The following is a 19,193-nucleotide window of genomic DNA, read 5'->3' as shown; positions in this document are numbered from 1 at the left end:
GAGAAACATGAACAGGTGGCCGGGGACTCCTCTCTCCTTGGTGTATGCTTACTATGACACAGCAGTGAGGCCCCTTCATCTGGGTGACTGGAGTTACACCCATCTTGGTTGTAATGCTCACAATAGAACTTCCTTCCACTTCCTCCCTGGTTTCATTTTCCATTCCTCCTCCTTCCCCAGCCCTCCAGAACTTTGTCTTTGGGTAAATACTGAACTTTTGATCTCAAGTGGTTGACTTTCTAAGGTGTGTGTTCCTCACTAATGTCAATGTGTCCCTTACAGACCTATTGTTGGGCTGCTAGTTGAGCCCTGAAAGAGAGCTCAGTTCCAGACCTGAAGCATGACTGAGGGCCATAGTCTCGGCCTTCCACCACTCTCTAGCTCATCTTTTTTATGAGTTTTGAGTTTCGTCCCACAGTTTTCTCCCATTCTATCTAAAACCTAATATTGTGAAGCAGTTGGTAGCGGTAGCTACTTCTAGTCTCAGAGTCCTAGAAACTGATGTGTGCTTAGGCCATTGTTGTTGTTAAGTGCCATCGAGTCGATTCTGATCCATAGCAATCCTGTGTAAGGTTTCTGAGGAGTGACTGGTGAGCTTGAACTGCCGACCTTGTGGTTCAAAGCGACTTTGCAGTCTAGTGCATTAATCCACAGAGCCACACAAGGACTCTCTTCACTGGAATAATTGTTTCCATGCACCTTTGATTTTCTACCCTCTATTTTCCTCTGGATAGGGAAAGATCAATAGTTGCACCTTAGATGGCTGTCAATGAACTTTGAGGACACCAGTCGCTATTCACCAAAATAGGAAGCGGAAGACTGTTTTTGTGGACTATATGATGCCAACTGACCTTGGTGTCTCCCAAGACCATGGCCCACAGATTCATTCTCCCAAGGTGTCTGGTTATGCCTAAGATGTTTTCATAACTGTCCTCTGTGTGTTCTACCACATTCTCGGATATATTTGCAGCAAAGGTAATGTACAAATAAGTATCTTCTGTGAAAGCTGAATATATTTATGGGTGTATTCCCACACCCCTTTCTACACCTGATAGACCTGTACATCAATCCATGTATGAAATTGTTGGTTGTGTTATTATTATTAAATACCATTGATGGACTCAAGCATGGCAAGCGTAGTGAGGTTGGCCCAGGATCGGGCAGTGTTGTGTTCTGCTGTGCGTAAGGTCGCTATGAGTCAGTACTGACTCGATGGCACCTAACAACAACAACCCACTTTCAACTCCCAGTGATCCTCTGCACAACAGAAAACGATGCCTGTTTCTGTACTGTCTTAGTTCCCTGATGCTGCTCCAACAGAAATATCACAGATGGTTGGCTTTCACAACCAGAAATTTATTGTCTCACAGTTTGTTGCAGTTGTTAAGTGCCGTGGAGTCGGTTCCGACCCATAACAACCCTGTACAGGGTGTCCGAGGCTGTAAATCTTTACAGGAGCAGAAAGCCTCATCTTTCTCCTGCGGGGCGGCTGGTAGTTTCGAACTGCTGAGGCTAGAAATCCAAAGTCAGAGTGCTGGCTCTGGGCCAAGACTTTCTCTTTGCTCTGGGGAAAGGTCCTTGTCAACTTCCAGCATCTATAGGCCCAGGATTACTTTGAGATCTCCACAGGTCTTAGCATCAATCTTCCCCTGAATCTAGGAACTTCCCAGTATAGGGACCTCACGTCTAAAGGACGCAGTCCACTCTCTGTTCTTCTACCCTGGTGCTCGCTTCGCTGCTCACTTCGCTCTCCTTTTAGATCTCAAAAGAGATTGGCTCAAGATCCAACCTAGTCCTGTACATTGCATCTGACCTCATTAATATCACAGAAGTAAGAGTTTACAATGCACTAAATAATTACATCGGTGTTCTGGTATAGCACTGTGGGTTAATGTGCTGGACTGCAATGTCAGTTTGAACCGCAAGGTCTCGGAGGTTCAAACTCACCAGCTGCTCCTCGGGAACCCTATACAGGGTCCCTCTGAGTCAGAGCTGACTTGATAGCACTTAACAACAATAACAACAAATACTTACATCAGATCAGGGCTGATGACATCACATCCTATCTTGGGGTGATTACATAATATTATATTTCATCATGGAGTGGTAACTCCATCTCAACTGCTGAACCACTGAGAATCCTGCTCTAGCCAAACTGACACAAAGCCTTAATTCTCACACGCATCCACCTCACAATTGTTCTTATGTTGAGTTCACTGTTGCTGTCACCATTTGAAATGAAATCAACAAACTAGCACAGCACTGCAGGCATTTACTTATCTATGCCAAAAATTTAGAAGGCCATCCAACTGGAAGAGACCCATTGTATTTGTGTCCATTCCAAAGAAAGGTGACCCATGGAATGTAGACGTCACCAGAACAATATCATTAATATCACATGCAAGTAAAATTTTGCTGAAGAGAATTCAAAAATGGATCAGTAGTACATTGACAGGGAACTGCTAGAAATTCAAGCTGGAATCAGAAGAGGATGTGGAATTAGGTATATCATTCCAGGTAGCAGATAGATCTTGGCTGAAAGCAGAGAATACCAAAAGATGTTTGTTGTTAAGTGTCATCGAGTCGGTTCCGACCCATAGTGACCCTCTATAGGGTTTCCGAGGAGCAACTGGTGAGCTTGAACCACCGACCTTCTGGTTCAAACGACTTCGCAGTCTGGCGCATTAACCCACAGCGCCACACCAGGACTCCTTTTTGTTAAGTGCTGTCTCAAATTGGTTTCAACTCATAGCAACCCTGTATAGGGTTTCTGAGGCGTGACTGGTGGGCTTCCACGGCTGACCTTATGGTTGGCAGTCCGGTATTTGTCCTATAGCACTACACCAAATGTTTATTTGTGCTTTATTTACTATGCAGAGGCACTCATCTATGTGGATCATAACAAATTCTAGATAATATTGCAAAGAATGGGAATTCCAGAACACTTAATTGTGCTCATAAGGAACCTGTACGTAGACTAAGAGATAGTAGTTAAAACAGAACAAGGGGGCCCTGAATGGTTTTAAATCAGGAAAGGTGTGCACCAAAGTTCCATTTCACCATATTTAACAGGGTCGCTATGGGTCGGAACCGACTCGACGGCACTTAACAACAAAACAACAAAATTCAATCTGTATGCTGAGCAAATAATTTGAGAAGGTAGATTATATGAATAAGAACATAGCATCAAGTTTGAAGGAAGATTCATTAACCCGCAATATGCAGATGATAGATCTTGTTTGCTGGAAACAAAGAGATCTTGAAGATCAAAGACTATAGCCTTCAGTATGGCTTGAACCTCAATGTAAAGAAACCAAAAACCCTCACAACTGGACCAATAAATAACATCATGATAAATGGAGAAAAGATTGAAATTGTCAAAGACTTCAATTTGCTTGGATCCGCTATCAACATTCATGGAAGCAGCAGGCAAGAAATCAAACGACTTACTGCATTAGTCAAAATCTGCTGCAAAAAGTGTTAAAGAGAAAAGATGTCACTTTAAGGACTAAGATGCACCTAACTGATGCCCTGGTATTTCCAATGGTCTCATTTACATGTGACGGTTAGACAATGAATCAGGAAGACCATAGAAGAATCGATACATCTACCTGCAGATCACTGTTTCTCAGGATTGTGTATAGAACTATATTGCTTTTAACTCTTGTATTTCTCCCAGTGTCATCTCCTGCCCCCATCAGTTTTTGCTAACCTTCCTCTTATTGTATACTGTCTTCTCCGTTACCCAAGTTAACATGTTTACCCTCTAGCTGGGAGTGTGGTGGTTCTAGAGGATAAGCACTGGCCTACGAACCCCAGGTCTGCTGTTTGAGTCCACAAGCCACTACACAGGAGACAGATGAGGGTTTCTGTACCTGCACCGATTACACAGAAATCCTACACAGGGTTGCTATGAGTGGGAACCTACTCAATAGCACTTAACAACAGGACTAGTAATTTACTATCCCTTCTCCTCCCACTTCCTGGTAACCATCAAAGAACTGTTTCTCTTCTTGGTTTTTTCCAATAGTGGCCACATACACTATTTGTCTTTTTGTGAATAACTAATTTCACTCACTATAAGGTCCTTCAGAGTCATTCATATGATGAGTTGTTTCACAGATTCACTGTTATTCTTTAATGATGCCTCCTATTCCATTGTGTGTATATATACACCACAGCTTATCCATTCTTCCATTGATAGGCATTTAGATGGTTTCCATTGTTTTTTGCTATTATGCATAGTGTTGCAATTAATCTATTAAACTTATTCTTATTAATCTTATTTCTCTAGCCTATTATACCAAGTAAAGGGATTGTCCGGCTCACAGGGTCTCAGTATCCTAGTGCTGCTAGAACGGAAATACCACAAGTGGAGGGTCCTGACAAACAGAAATTTACTCTTTCACAGTTAGGAGACTAGAAGTCTGAAGTCAGAGCACCAACTCTAGAAAAAAAAGTCTTTGTCTCTCTTCAGCATCTGTAGGCCCAACATTCCTTGGAGATCTCCATGCGTCTTGGCATCCATTTTTCCTGGATCTAGGAGCTTCATAGTGCGGGGACCCCAGGTCCAAAGGATGTACTGCACTCCGGCTCTTCATTATTGGTGGTAGCAATCCCTCTGAGTTCTGCTTGCTCAATCTCTCTTATAACTCAAAAGACATTGACTCAAGATACAACTTTCTCTTTCAGGATGTACCATGCTCATTAGCATAGAAGTGAGGATTTTCAAGGCATAGATAGGATAATTACATCAGCTAAGAGGTGATCCTATCAGATCACAATGTGTGGGGCAATTACAACATTGTACACCTGTCAAACCACTGAGAAACATGGCCCAGCCAAGGTGACACATTTTGGGGGAACACAGTGCAATCCACAACATCCAGTATTTCTCTTTCCAACTTGTTAATAAAGCGCCATACCATTTCCATAGTGGTTGCACCATTTTACAGTCCTATTATATTACTGTATGAAGGTTCTAGTATCTCCATATCTTCACCAGCATTTGTTGTTTCTTGGGGTTTGTGTGTTTGTACTTTGCTATGACTGCCGGTGTGAGATGATAGCTAATCATTGTTTTGATTTGCATCTTCCAAACAGCTACAGATCACAAACAATTCTTGTCTGTTGGCCACTTAAATGTCTTTGGTGTCTGTTCAAACCCTCCGATCATTTTTTTTCCATTGGAATATTTGTTTTATTTTTGTGGAGGTGTCGAAGTTTTCTGTAAATTTTAGATTAGGTCCATCTCTAGGATGTCCCATAGTGTTTCCAAGGCTAAAACCTTTATAGAAGCACTATGCAGATATGGGTTGTATCAGCTGATCTTTCAGTTAGCCAAAAACTACACCAGGTCTCTCTTGAGTCCATCTTCTTTCTGAATACAGCTTTTTATTTGAAATGAAGTCAGATTGTGGGGAAAAAATAATTATAGATATATTTCTTATAATCTTGTTTATTATATTCAGGTAACCTTTCGTTTTTTTTTCTTTATTTCCTAAAGTAAAGACTTTACGATCTCTCTTTTTCTTTGGTTACTTCCTGAAGTGAGTAAAGAATTTATGATCTCTCTCCTTTTCTTTTAACTACTTCCTGGAGTAAAGAATTTATGATCACTCTCCTTTTCTTTTCCTAAAGTAGGAATGCACGCCTTAAAATTCTGAACTAGCTAACTGGGTAAGGGAAAAGATTGTGTGGTCAAAACTCTAGCCAATGGGGTGAGACACAGCTTTGAGACTGGCGTCAGGGATTAAAAACCGGAGTGAACTGCCCACTTGGGGTGCTCGCTGGCCTGTTCCTGTATGTATGGCTATGTGCATGCACTCTCTTACAGCAGTAAATTTTGCTTTGGCAAGGTAATTTAGTCTCACCAAGTGTCTTTTACACAACATCAGGATTCATTTCTAACAAGATTAAATATACAAAAAAGTTAAATATTTTTGAAATCCAAAACCTTATAGTTCTCAAGGTCTTCCACCTAAAGTCCCACTGTATCTTCCCAGGACTCACTGCCATCCAGATATATAGACTATCATCACCTATAAGGAGTCCTGGTGCGGCATAATAGGATAAGCACGAGACCACAAGGTAGATTTGAATCCCAAAGTTGGCAGTTCAAACCCACCAGCTGCTCCTTGGAAACCCTATTATAGGGTTGCTATGAATCATACCCACTAGATAACAACACAATCTTTATCAACACATGCAATACTTACAAGAATGCCTTAACAGCAAACTATTTAATAGTACTTATTTACAAATACCCTCCAAGACATTCTCAGTTTTTATTCAACCAATATTTGAGTTATCTAGCAGAATTCACTAAATGAAGAAAGCTGAAATAACTGAAAACCAAGATCTTACCACCAGTGACTCTCTCGGCACTATGTACCTTGGACTTTGTTATGAGACGCCAACAAGTTTCTCCTTCCGCCTATCTGAATTCAGGGATAGTGAAGGGAAAGATGATGTCAGATTGCATGATTGTTTCTATTCTGTATTAATCTTTGTGGACTGCCTCAGGCACTAGATCAGGGTGGCTCCTTCATTCCTAAAAAATCCCTGAAGGGTTCACACTCCTGAGGGATCGAGTTTCTACACCCGGCACCCTGACTTTACCTAGGCCTTCAATAAAAAGGGCATTTGTGCGGGAATAACTATAAATAGCAAAAGCCAACACGTTAGGATGTGCCACCCCTGTTCTTAAACTAGTTTTACACATATTCTCGTTTACTCTCCAATCACATCCCTGCACGGATATTAGCGATGAGGAAACTAGAGCGCAGAGATGAATAACTCGCTGTGTAGCATACCGACAGAAACACCCTGGCTGCAGAGTTAATCACAGAGGAGAGTTGAGGAAATGCAAACTTCCGTCCTCCGCCTCAGCCTCCGCGGGTGTCCACGGCTTCTCCTACCATTGGCCTTGAAGTCGCGCCACTAATCCAAAACGCAGCCAGAAAAGACTCGAAGGGGTGGAGAAAGCGCGAGGGTAACTCACCTGCCCGACGGAAAAGATGCTGTGGGTCTGACTTTCCAGAAGCGGAAGTGTTGGACTGTGCGGAGCACATGAACTACACTTCCCAAAAGTCCTTTGGGGAACAAGCACCGAACCTCTCCTTTCTACGGGCCAGTTATATTCCAACAGGCTTCTGGAACACATTCGTTAGAACCTCTTGGACGACTAAGAGCTTTGTACCTCCTCTTAGAACAAATTCATTAAAATAGATAAAAAGGCCTCCGAGATCTCGGCATTCTTGGACTACAACTCCCAGAATCCTCTTCGGGAATTCGCGCTATTTTCCGGCCTGAAGCCGTTGTGCATTACTAGTAGTTTTTGCCCTTGTTGAGTTCTTTGCCACATTTTCTGACACACACAAAAAAATGACAAGAACTATGTGAAAAGAGTTACGATCTTAACGATACTAAGGAAACACAACTCACTTAATTCTTTACTAATAAAATGATACCCAAGCACTACCAGGAAAAAATTTAGAATAATGCTACCCTTCACTCAGTTTTATGTTATTTAAAAAGATCAATCTAATAAGAATAGTTTTAAAATATCAATCTAATAAGATATTTTTTAGATACAAAAGTATGAAAGGCAATCCTAGAGAAATAAGAGCAGAGATACAGATATATGCATATCTATGTTCATTGTGGAGTCCTGGTGTGACGCTGTGGGTTAATGCGCCAGATTGCAAAGCCGTTTGAACTGCAAGGTCCGAGGTTCAAGTACACCAGCTGCTCCTCGGAAATCCTGTACAGGGTCGCTATGGGTCAGAACCTACTCAATGACACTTAACAACAACAACAAATGTGCATTGTAGCACTATTCACAATAGAAAAAAATTGGAAGCAACATAAATGCCTCTCAATGGAAGGATGTGTAAACAAACCTTGATATATATATATATATATATATATATATATATATATATATATATCACATTGAGCCACTATGCAATGTTAGAGAATAAAGATAAATCTGGGAACGACCTCATAACCTGGATGAACCTGGAGGGCATTATGTTGAGTGAAATTAGTCAATCACAAAAGGACAACTATTGTGTAAGGCCACTATTATAAAATGTCAAGGAAAGGTTTTCTTACACTAAAAGAAATATTCTCTGGTGGTTACCAGGAGTGGGAGGGGAAGGGGGCCAAATTCACTGGCTAGAGAGTGGTTGTATGGTGTGACTTCCAGTCTGTTCTGACTCATAGCTACCCCGTGTTGGGTTTCTGTAGTAGTGTGCTTTGTCAATTTCATTAGGCAAGAATTCTCAAGGTTTAGCAGTTACCATTGGCTTATTCCCATGGTGATGAAACCTAAAACAGGCATAGTTAACTCCATGATGAATGGCTATGAGCAGCCAATCAATGAAGGAATGTTTCCTTGGGGGGTGTGGCCTGCTCCTAATATAATTGACACAGAAGAAAAGCCCTCTCTCTCTTCCACTGGGATCCTAGGACTCTGTAATTGTAAGCTATTTCCTTAATAACAAACTTCTCTCTCTGTGTAGATATGAGTATGTTTCACAGGTTTTGCTTTTCTAGAGAAACCAGCCTAGGACAGTTTCCAAGAGTGGCTGGTGGGTTTGAACTGCAGAACTTGTGCTTACCTTACAGCATCACACCAAGGCTCTTCTAGAGGGCAGACATGTGCTAACTTGGGTGATGGGGAAGGCACTATACCATAAATGTAAGGTTGGCAAAAAAACTGTGGAGGCTGGGGAAGATACAAGGAGGAGTGCAAGAGTTAAAGGAAACAGGTAAATACTGTTCTATACATAATCCTGCACTAACAGTGATCTACAAGCAGATACTGGGTATGGGAGGGAGAATAGGAGTACCCCCCAAATATATATGCATAGGTTTGACCGGATATTTGTATACGGGTATTTATTTATATCCATGAATGTGGTGGAACATCCAGGGAGCAAACTTATGAAAACATCTTATGCATAACCAAACACCTTCAGGGAATGAGACCTTGGGCCTGGGAGTTCAGGACCATGGTCTTGGGGAACACCAAGGTCAGTTGGCATAACAGTCCACAAAGATATTGTTCTACGTCTTACTTTGGTGACTAGCAACTGGAGTCTTAAAAACTTGAGGGAGGTCTTCTAAAATGCAACTTGTGGTCGCTTCCTGTCCAGAAGAAAGAAAAGGGTAGAAAATTGAAGACACAGAAAAACAATCAGTCCAGTGGACTAATGGACCAAGCAAACATCAGTCTTCAGAACCCTACCTAAGACCAGCAGAATTAGATGTTGCCCGACAACCACAACCAACTTCTCTGAAAGGGATCACATTAGAAAGTCCTGGATAGAGTGAGGCTGGGTGGGGGGAGAGGGGAGGAATATGGAACAAAACTCAGAATCATAAAAAAAAATCCTGGTGAACCCCAGAGTCACCCTTCAGGTCTGGAACTGAACTCATCCCTATGGTTCCATTTTCAGCCAATCAATAGATAGGTCTATCTGAGGGACGGAGAGCCCTGGTATGGTTTTGTAGGATAAGCACTGGACCTCAAGGTAGGTTGGAACTTCAAGGTCGGTGGTTCAAACACACCAGTCACCTCTCAGAAGCCCTACACAGGGTCACTATAAGTAGGAACTGACTCAACTGCAGTTAACAACAACATAAGGGGCACAATAACACTAGTGAGAAGGCACACCCTGGAACAACCAACCATTTCAGATCGAAAGGTCAGCATTTACCTAATGATGAAATCCAGAAGGAGGAGGAATGGAAACGGGAAACACAGATCCGCCTGGCTGGAGTTATTTGTAGGCAAAAAAACCTTCAGATTTCATGCTCTCCAGGAGGAGTGGGTGACTTTTGACCCACGTGCCTTATCATTTGGTCAGGCCCTGTCAAGGCAACGACAATTTCAGTCATCATGTTGTTGTTGTTAATTGCCTTCAAGTCATATAGGGTTTCCGAGGCGCACTCATCATATTGTTGTTGTTATGTGCTGTCGAATACGTTCCAATCCATAGCAACCCTCGTGGTTCAAACCAACCTTGCTGTCTAGCGCATTAGCACACGACATGACACCAGGATTCCAGCCATCATATTGTTGTTGTTAAGTGCTGTTGAGTCAATTCTGACCCATGGTGACTCTGTATAGAGTTTCCAAGGAGCAGCTGGTGAACTTGAACCGCCAACCTTGCAGTACAAACGGCTTTGCAGTCTAGTGCATTAACCCACAGCGCCACACCAGGACTCTAGCCATCCTATTAGGCGTCAGTTAATGAAATTTTTGACCAATTTAAAATTTGTAATTCTCAGGCCCATGTTTACATTGATAATTTTGTATGCCTCATGAATGATATTATAAATTTTAGCAGAAAAAAGGTTCCTCAGCCCTGTTCTACAGCAATCTGTTGATGAATATTTGAATGAATATTTCTACCTCTTGGCTAACGTATATAATGCTGCGATAAGCATTAGTCTATATGTGTCTGTTTGTGTCACATACAGGTTTTTAAGTATATACCTAGGAATGGAATCAATGAATCATATGGTAATTCTCAGAGTCCTGGTATAGTGTCATAGGATAAGTTCTGGAGTGCTAAGGTCAGTGGTTCAAACTCACCAGATGTTCCTATACTGGGGTATCTATGAGTCCAAAGGACTCAAAGGCACTTAACAATGTTGGGTGTGAATGTGGTATTGCAGTGAGTTTTCATTTGCATTTCCTAATGATTAAAGGCAACTGCTCTGGTAGCAAAGTGGTTACAAATCGGGCTGTGAACCTTAAGGCCAGCAGTTTGAAACTACCAGCCACTCCGTGGGAGAAAGATGAGGCGTTCTTCTCCCGTAAAGATTTACAGCCTCGGAAACCCTGTACAGGGTCACTATGAGTCAGAACCGACTCGACGGCACATAACAACAATAACAACAAAGACAACTGGGCATCTTTCCATGTGTATACTGGCCATTTGTGTTTTTTAGGTACAATGTCTACTCTAGCAATTTAAATTATTGAAACAAGTTGGGTTTTGCTGTTGCTGACTTTTTAAGACTTCTTTATATACTCCGGATATGAAACTCTTATATTAAAACCCTTATGGTTACCAAAAATGTTTTCCCATTCTGTAGGCTGTTTCTGCACTTTTTAAAATGTATATATATTTTGATGCACAATAAAAGAATACCACTCCTGCACAAGAACACCCACACTTGCAGATAATACCCACTTGACCTGGCTTCAATGACTGGATGATCAGAGCTCAACTAGAAGAAGAAAGAAGAGGAAGAAAAGAGTCATCTGATAGAATTTGATGAACTTGACCTACACCTATGGATGCAGTAGCTCAAAAGAGGGAACAAATCTTTACAGAGAGGATCATTCCCACCCCCTCCATACACAGAATAGATATGGATGGGCAACTTGGACATTGGCTGCCCAAAATGGGGGAGGGGGGGGCTACAAAGGCAAGAAGTGACTGGCTTACAAACTTTCAAGAGGGAACTTAGATCCAGAGGGTGTGGAGGAAGGTAGAATCTCCACTGAGTAGTATTCAATCTGTCTGGGCAGGGCTAATGAAAAGAGATGAGGCTAGGTCTCTTGTGATTCAATAGTGAATACTTGTTATCAGGACTGACTGTGAGGGTTGGAGATGTAAAGGTAGATGTTTTGTAGCAAGGAGGGGAGTGATTGACTTTGCAGTCTAGGATCAGAGGTCCCTGGGACCATCAATGGAGAGTGGAGAGCAGGACCCTACCCAGAGAAGCAGTGACGTCAGAGATGGAGGCAGAGACTATGACGTGGAGAGATGTAGTGGCTGGGGACTCTAGACCTAGCGAGGGAGAGGGGCTGTGTGCTGACAAAGGGGGTAGGGACAGGCTTGCAGGGTATATATACCCTTTGGTTGGTTGATGATGCATGGAGGGGATTGTAACCCTGGCAATGAAACCATATACGATAGAATGAATGTAAAGCTAATGTTCTCCCATGTAAACTATCACAGAATTCACAATAAAACATTAAAAACAAAACAAAACAAAACAAAACAAAACAGACTACTCCTGCTTATGCCATGAAGGCTCAGTGGGTCCCTGGGCATCAAAGACCAATCCTTTCTTTGAGGGGGAAGGTAGGCCTTGCGTGTCTGAAGCAAAAATGTCTCCTTCCGACTATGGGGAAGGAGCCCTGGTGGCGCTGTGCATTAGGCAGTGGGCTGCTCACCCCTTGTTAAGGGCCGTGTGGAGTTGGTTCCGACTCATAGCGACCCTGTACAGGGTTTCCGAGGCTGTAAATCTTTACGGGAGCACAATGCCTCATCTTTCTCCCGCGGAACAGCTGGTAGTTTTGAACTGCTGACCTTGTGGTTCTCAGCCTGACAACAAAGGGTTTCCAAGGAGGGTTTGAACCATTGACCTTTGGAAAATCGACCTTGAGGTCCAGTGTTTATTCTATGGTGCCATACCAGCTGGAAAAAGATGAGACTATACCTCAGAGAAAGAGCTCTGGTAGCTTCTTGTTGTTGAATGCCGTCCGGTGGATTCCGACCCATAGCGACCCTGTATAGGCTTTCCAAGGAGTGACTGGTGAGCTTGAACCACAGACCTTGACATTCAAACAACTTTGCTGCCCAGTGCATTAACCCACAGCGCCACACCAAGACTCAGTGGTTACGAATTGGGCTGCTAACCTCAGGGTCAGCGGTTCGAAACTACCAGTTGTTCTGCGGGAGAAAGATGAGGCTTTCTGCTCCCGTAAAGATTTACAGGAAACCCTGTACAGGGTCACTATGGGTCAGAACCCACTCCACTACACATAACAATAATAATGATAACAATATACCTCAGAAGCTAAAAGAATTTCTACTCTGTTTTGTATGATCACAATGACTCAGAATCCAGTGGATGGCAGTGGATTCGTTTAATTTTTTTTTTTTTTTTGACTACAGGGAATCCCGGGACCACTTCCCAGAATTCCCTACCACTGCTGTCCAGAACCGGAACTGCCCCTACCACACCGAACCTCAGACCACACTTCCCAGATATTTAATTAATTTAATTTTTATTTAATGCATTTGTTCTAAGAAGTGAAAAAAAAAAAAATGTGGCTCTACGGTCTCCAAATGATGCATGGAATTGTACTGCAGAACTCTGTTCGGGAAATAAAGGCGGGGCTTGCGTTGCTCCCTTATGGACTTCTGGGAAGTGTAGTTCACGTACTCCACGTATCCAACACTTCCGTCCCGGGAAAGCCAGGCCGTCAACATCTTTTCGGTCGGGGAGGTGAGTTACCTTGGCGTTTTCACCACCTCTCGAAGTCATTTCTGGCTGTGAGTGGAACTAGACGCGCGTCTTAGTCGTCAATGGTAGGACAGAGAAGCCGCGGACACCGGCGGAGGCTGAGAGGCGGAGGACGGAAGTTTGCATTTCCTCAACTCTCCTCCCCCGCTTAGCCTGGCAGCTCTGCTGCTTGGGTGGGTATGCTACACGGCGAGTCATTTGTTCATCTGTGCGCTCTAGTGTCCTCATCTGTAATATCCGTGCAGGGATGTGATTGGAAAGTAAACGAGAATACGTGTAAAACCATCTTAGAACAGGGGGCGGCACATCCTAGCGTGTGGATTTTTACTATTTTATACAGTTATTCCCCCACCAGCGCCCTTTTCACCGGAAGCACCTCTAAAGGCCTAGGTAAAGTCGGAGCCCGGGAGCAGTGCTTTGGCTCTCCGATCCCTCAGGAGTCAGAGCCCTTCAGGACTTTTAAGGATTTCCTATTAGGAAGGATGGAGTCGCCCCGAAGGAGTGGAGCTGTCCGCAGAGTTTTATCCGGGATCGAAACACAATCGTGCTATCTCCCCTCTTTTCCTTTCAGCATCCCTGAATTGAGAAAGGAGGAAACTTAGCTTCTCATACACAGCCCTAGGTACATCCTGCTGAGAGCACACTGTTTTCAGTTATTAGAGCTTCCTTCACTTTAGTAAATTCTGCTAGGAAAACCTTCAAATATTTAATAAAGAATAAGACTGGATTGGAAGCGTACTTAGAAATGAGTACTGTTTACATTTAAGAAGTTTGACTTCAAGGCATTCTTCTAAGGGGTAATGGTACTGATGAAGTTGTTGTTGGTTCCGACTCACAGCAACCCTGTATAGGGTTTCAGAGGAGCCGCTGGTGAATTTGAACCACTGAGCCTGTGGTTAGCAGTCCAGTGCTTATCCTACAGCACCACAATTGGACTCCAAGTTAGATGTTATTATCCCTGTTTTAAGAATGGAGGAGTGGGGATGGGAAGGGAGTTTATGTTACTTTTCCTAAGTCATTTAAGTGTTAAGAGGTGGTGTTGGAATAGAAGCTAAGCAGCCCTTTCCCAGAGCGTTTGATCTGCTTCCCTGTGCTATATATACTCTCCCTCTGTTGATTGTGGTTAAGTGCCTTCCAGTGGTCTCTCAGTGTACAGGAGATAGTGAAGTCTGAAGGGGAGTGAGCCTGGGTAAGGTAGATTGGAAGACTTTGAAAGCTATAAGGTTTGGGACTTCAAATATTTTCCTTCTAAAACATATTCTATGTTTTATCTGATTTCATTTTGAGTCAACTGAAAAGTAACAGGACGAGAGAGGGCCCAGGTGTTAAATCACATGGCTGCTAAGTGAAAACTCAGCTTTCCCAACCCACCGGCTGCTCAGCTGCTTCCTGAAAGATGGTAGCTTTGGAAACCTCATATAATAGGTGCACTCTGTCCTTTAGGGTCGCTATGAGTCCAAGTGCACACCATGTCATGAGTTTGGTTGACTCGGGCGTGTATATGTCACGTGTGACTAGAAATAGTGCTCATTGTAGAGGTGTGCTCTCCAATCCAGTAGCTGCAAACCACGTGGACCTTGAAATGAACATGTGATCAGTGAGTAGTGCAAATTAAGATGCGTGGAAATACACACTGGAATTTACAGACTTTACCAAAAGATGTAAACTATCTTACTAATCTTTTTTTTTTCTCTATGTATTACATGTTGAAATAATAATATTTTGGATAAATTGGGTTAAAGATATTACCAAAACTAACTTCCCTTTTTTTTCTTTGAAACTTGAATTAGCTGAGTTAAGGAGTCTTGATGTGGCGCAGTAGGGTAATCATTGGACTGATAATTGCACTGTGTTCGGTTCAGACTCCCCAGTCACTCCTCGGAAACGCTACGCAGGGTCACTGTGAGTTGTAACTGACTCAAAAGTACTTAACACCAACAACATACAAAGAAAATATATTATGCAAACTAACTTGACTTTTTAAATTTTTTTTACTTTTTTACAAAGTTACTGTTGGAAAATTTGAAATGACAAATGTCACTCCGTATATTTCTGCTGAATAGCTGTTTTGAATAATTCAGAAAATCCAGGAATGAATTTTTCAAGTTAAAAAGTTGTTAATAAAGCTGCTAACATTTTAATGTATTTCTCATTATTTATTTATGTACATATTTCAAAGGAGTCTTGGTAGCATAGTGGATTACAAGCTTGGCTGCTAAACTGACAGGTCAGTAGCTGGAATCTAGCAGAGGCTCCTCAGGTGAAAGATGAAGCTTTGTGCTCTCATAAAGATTTACAGCCTCAGAAACCCTCCACAGGGTCGCTCTGAGTTAAAACTGACTTGGTGGCACACAGCCACCACCATGTACATATTTATATGGTTGTGTCGCAGAATTGGTGTGATATTCTACATAGTTGTGTGGTTTTTTTGCTCCAAAGAAGTGTAATTTTTATTTTATTTTCTTGCAGGTTTGTTTTACTTCAGCCATTAAGGGCTCAATTCTTTACATGGCCTTTGGTGGTGGTCCTGGGTCAGCACCTGCAGTGCTAAATCGGGGTGGGGGTGTTCGGTCCTTTCGAGCTTAAGGAGAGCGGTTCCTGACCGCCTTTGCTGCAAACGGCGTAGCTCACACAATAATGTAGTTTCACATACAGCTTGGGAAGCACGTATGCATTGAAGACGCTTGCTTCAGAAATATCCCTGACCCTGCGGCCTCTACTATGTTTTGAATTACAAACTTCTTAATGGCCTTGTCTTTGGACACACAGAGGGCGCAGTTCGTTTGTGCAGCCAATAGGCTGCACATGGCCGCGGCCCTTTTTGGCACAATCCTTATTTCTCCGTTTCTTTGTCGTCTTGGAAGCGAGGACCCGACCCAAGACAGCGCCACATAGTTTTTTTAAAAAAATGAGCATTTGTTGTTGTTAAGTGCTGTCAAGTGGGTTCTGACCCATAGTGACCCTGTGTAGGGTTTCCGAGATCCAGCTGGTGGGATTGAATTGCTGACCTGTGGTTGGCAGTCCAGTGCTGATCCTAAAGCACCACATTTGTAGATATAAATAAATGTAGAAAGTACGAGTGTAATGGACCCCTCTGTCGATAAATCATGTATTTTTTTCAGTTATGGGAAGTTCTTAGCAATTTATTCTTAAGACCTCTCTGCCATGTCCTACATATCTTTTCTCGCATTCCTATTAGATACAAATTTTGGGTCTTCTCAGTGTCTCATTCAGGCTTCTTAACGTTTTCTTTAATATATTCTTTGCTTTAGATTAGTTTCTTAGCACTGGTTTCTAATCCACTGATTTGCTCTTCGTCTGTGTCACATTTTCTTAGTTTATCTCATTTATTGATGTTCTATAAAAAAAAAATTTTTTTTCTTTCTAATATTTCTAACCAGCTCTTTTTATAGCTACCTGTTCCTGTTTGCTTTTTGCTTTCTTGTCTGAGAACAGCTTGTGGTTTTATGGTCTGGTTTGGTTTTTCATCATCGCTTTTCAGGGTATCGTAAAAAAGAAAAAATGTAGTTTTATCTGGAGAAAAAATGAGAATAACAAAAATAGTTTCATCAGAAGAAAGTTCATGTCAAGTGGTTGGTGTGGTTAATTTTAGTTCTGGGTTCTTCAAATACCTTGAAATTTTCATTTATACAGTGATTTTGGTTTGAAAGTTTTTGTTTCTCTTTTTGCGCTCATGATACACAATTGTGCTCGCTTCTCTTTTCCTTTGTTTTGTAAGTGCCTCTATCAGCCATCTGCAACCCCAAATCAATACTCCTACAATAGGTTTAGAAAGCAAAGCAAAGCAAAGTAGAAACAAACAGCACAGATGAAATGAATCCTTACCTCATTTTCAGTGGGAAACAAGCCACCAGCTTTTTCAGCACAGCATATGCTTTGAGGAATAATTATTAGTAATGTTTCAGTGATTTAAAACAGATTCGCTTACAAACGTGGGTCAGTCGTGTTGCAGTGGTTAAGTGCTTGGCAGCTAATTGAAAGGTTTTAACTAAAAGGTTGGTGGTTCAAACCCAGCAGCTGTTCCATGGGAGAAAGCTGTGGCAGTCTGCTTCTGTCCAGGCTGCGGTCCTGGAGACCCACCATGCAGTGCGCCTCTGTCCCATCGCGTTGCTCTGCGATGGACTGGACCCTGCAGCATGGGTTTGGGTTTTTTGTTTGTTTTATTGAGGGGATTTTAAAAAGTTTGTGGAAACATGGAATTGAACGGTGAAAAGATAATGGAATTTTCCCACAGACTTTTTGAAGCTCCTTGGTATATTTACCCCTAGAGTGGACTGTGATTTGGGGTCTTATGTTGTCTGAAATGTCTTCGTACCAGGATCACAGTTAGTACAGTGAGAGTCACGTGGCCGCAGTGGTGGGGGGACTCTGGCTAGCCGTTCAGAGGGGTGTGGGTAAAGGCACCTGCTGGGCAGGGCATGCTTTGCATATCAAGCCTGTGTAACTGCAGCCACCCCATGAAGGGGCCTCTTGTGTGATTTACAGTAGTGTCCTTGACAGTGAGTGACATCCTTGGCCACCTTTTTACGGTTTCCTTCTCTTTCCCTAGCTCTGCATTCCCAGGACTCTGCTGACTATTATTCTGAGGACTTCCTGTATCACCTGAAGCAGGAAGAGAAATGAGCACATGCATGGTGAGTGGGGCTTACTTTCCCTCTTAAAATGTCTTCTCACTACTCAGAGTGTCCTGGTCCTGGCGCGGCACTGTACGATAAGCACTGGACTGCTAACCACAAGAGTGGCAGTTCAAGCCTACCAGCCGCTCCTTAGAAACCCTATGCAGTGTCACTTTGAGTTGGAACTGTCTGGAAGGCACTTAACAATAGCAACAGCTTAGAGTGGGCACTCAGTTGTCTTTCTTTTTTTTCATTGTGAACTGAGTGCTAGTTTCCATGGGAGAACATCGGCTTTACACCATCATTTCATTGCAGTGATTACAGTCTCCTCCATGCATCACCATTCAACAGGATTTGCTTCATTCCCTCTGTTTTTCTTTTTTATTTCTTGGGGGATGGGGGAGGGAGATGTACACAAAAACACTCAGGATTAAATAATCATTTAAACAACCAAAGGACATAGCCCGCAAGCCTGCCTCCTGGCTGCCAGCTCTCAGTCCCTCTCTTTCCATGAGTCTGGAGTCCTCAGCTGCTCCCGCTCTCCATGTCCTCATCTCTGCCTACATCTCTGGTGTTGCTGCTTCTCTGGATAGGGTCCCACATTCCGCTTGTGTTCTTCTCCCTTGATTGTCCTGGGGTCTTGTTTCTGGACTGTAAGATTAACTACTCCCCGTTTTTGTTACAAAACTTCTACCTTTACAGTTGTGACCATCACAATTAGTCATGATAACAATTACTCACTATTGAATCATAAGAATCTTATCCCCATCTCTTTTCATCTAGACAAGATGAAAACTATACAGTGAGGACTCTTATCTTCTCCCACACACTCTTAAACTAAACTCCCTCTTGAAAACTTGTAAGCCAGTCCACTTTGTGCCTTTATCGCCCCGTCATTTTAGGTAGCCAATGTCTTAAGTTGCCTGTCCCTGTCTACCCTGTATACAGTGGGGAAAGGATTGATACTTGATATGAAGACTCCTTCCCTGTCTGTTGGTATTTTGAGCTACTACATCCATGAGTATAGGTCAAGTTCATCAGATTGTAGCAATTTACCCTTGTTTCCTTTATGAAAAATTACTTTGTTTTGTTTTATCTTCCTCTAGTTGAGTTCTGATTATCAAGCCATCGAGGCTAGGTCAGATGGGTACTGTCTGCAAGTCTGGGTGTTTTTGTGTGTCTCCCCTCACTTCATATCAGCTGGATGCTTCACTTGCAGCTCTAGCCCTCTGTGGTTCTGTCCTTGTCCATGGACTCAGGTGTCCCCAGGTCTCA

General features: G+C 42.6%; 1 protein-coding gene across 1 annotated transcript in view; it reads right to left on the bottom strand.

The window, feature by feature from the left end:
* Window positions 1-13,247, bottom strand: part of LOC102838400 (zinc finger protein 250-like) — a 51,014-nt gene extending 37,767 nt beyond the window's left edge. The window contains 1 exon segment of the mRNA XM_006871497.1: window positions 13,095-13,247. Within this exon segment, the coding sequence (XP_006871559.1) occupies window positions 13,095-13,247 (153 nt within the window).
* Between the last annotated feature and the right edge of the window lie 5,946 nt (window positions 13,248-19,193).

This window comes from Chrysochloris asiatica, unplaced genomic scaffold (assembly GCF_000296735.1).
Source record: "Chrysochloris asiatica unplaced genomic scaffold, ChrAsi1.0 scaffold00168, whole genome shotgun sequence".
Classification (NCBI taxonomy): Eukaryota; Metazoa; Chordata; class Mammalia; order Afrosoricida; family Chrysochloridae; genus Chrysochloris; species Chrysochloris asiatica.
Note: the sequence above shows the minus strand (reverse complement) of the source record. Positions and strands in the feature narration are given on the sequence as shown.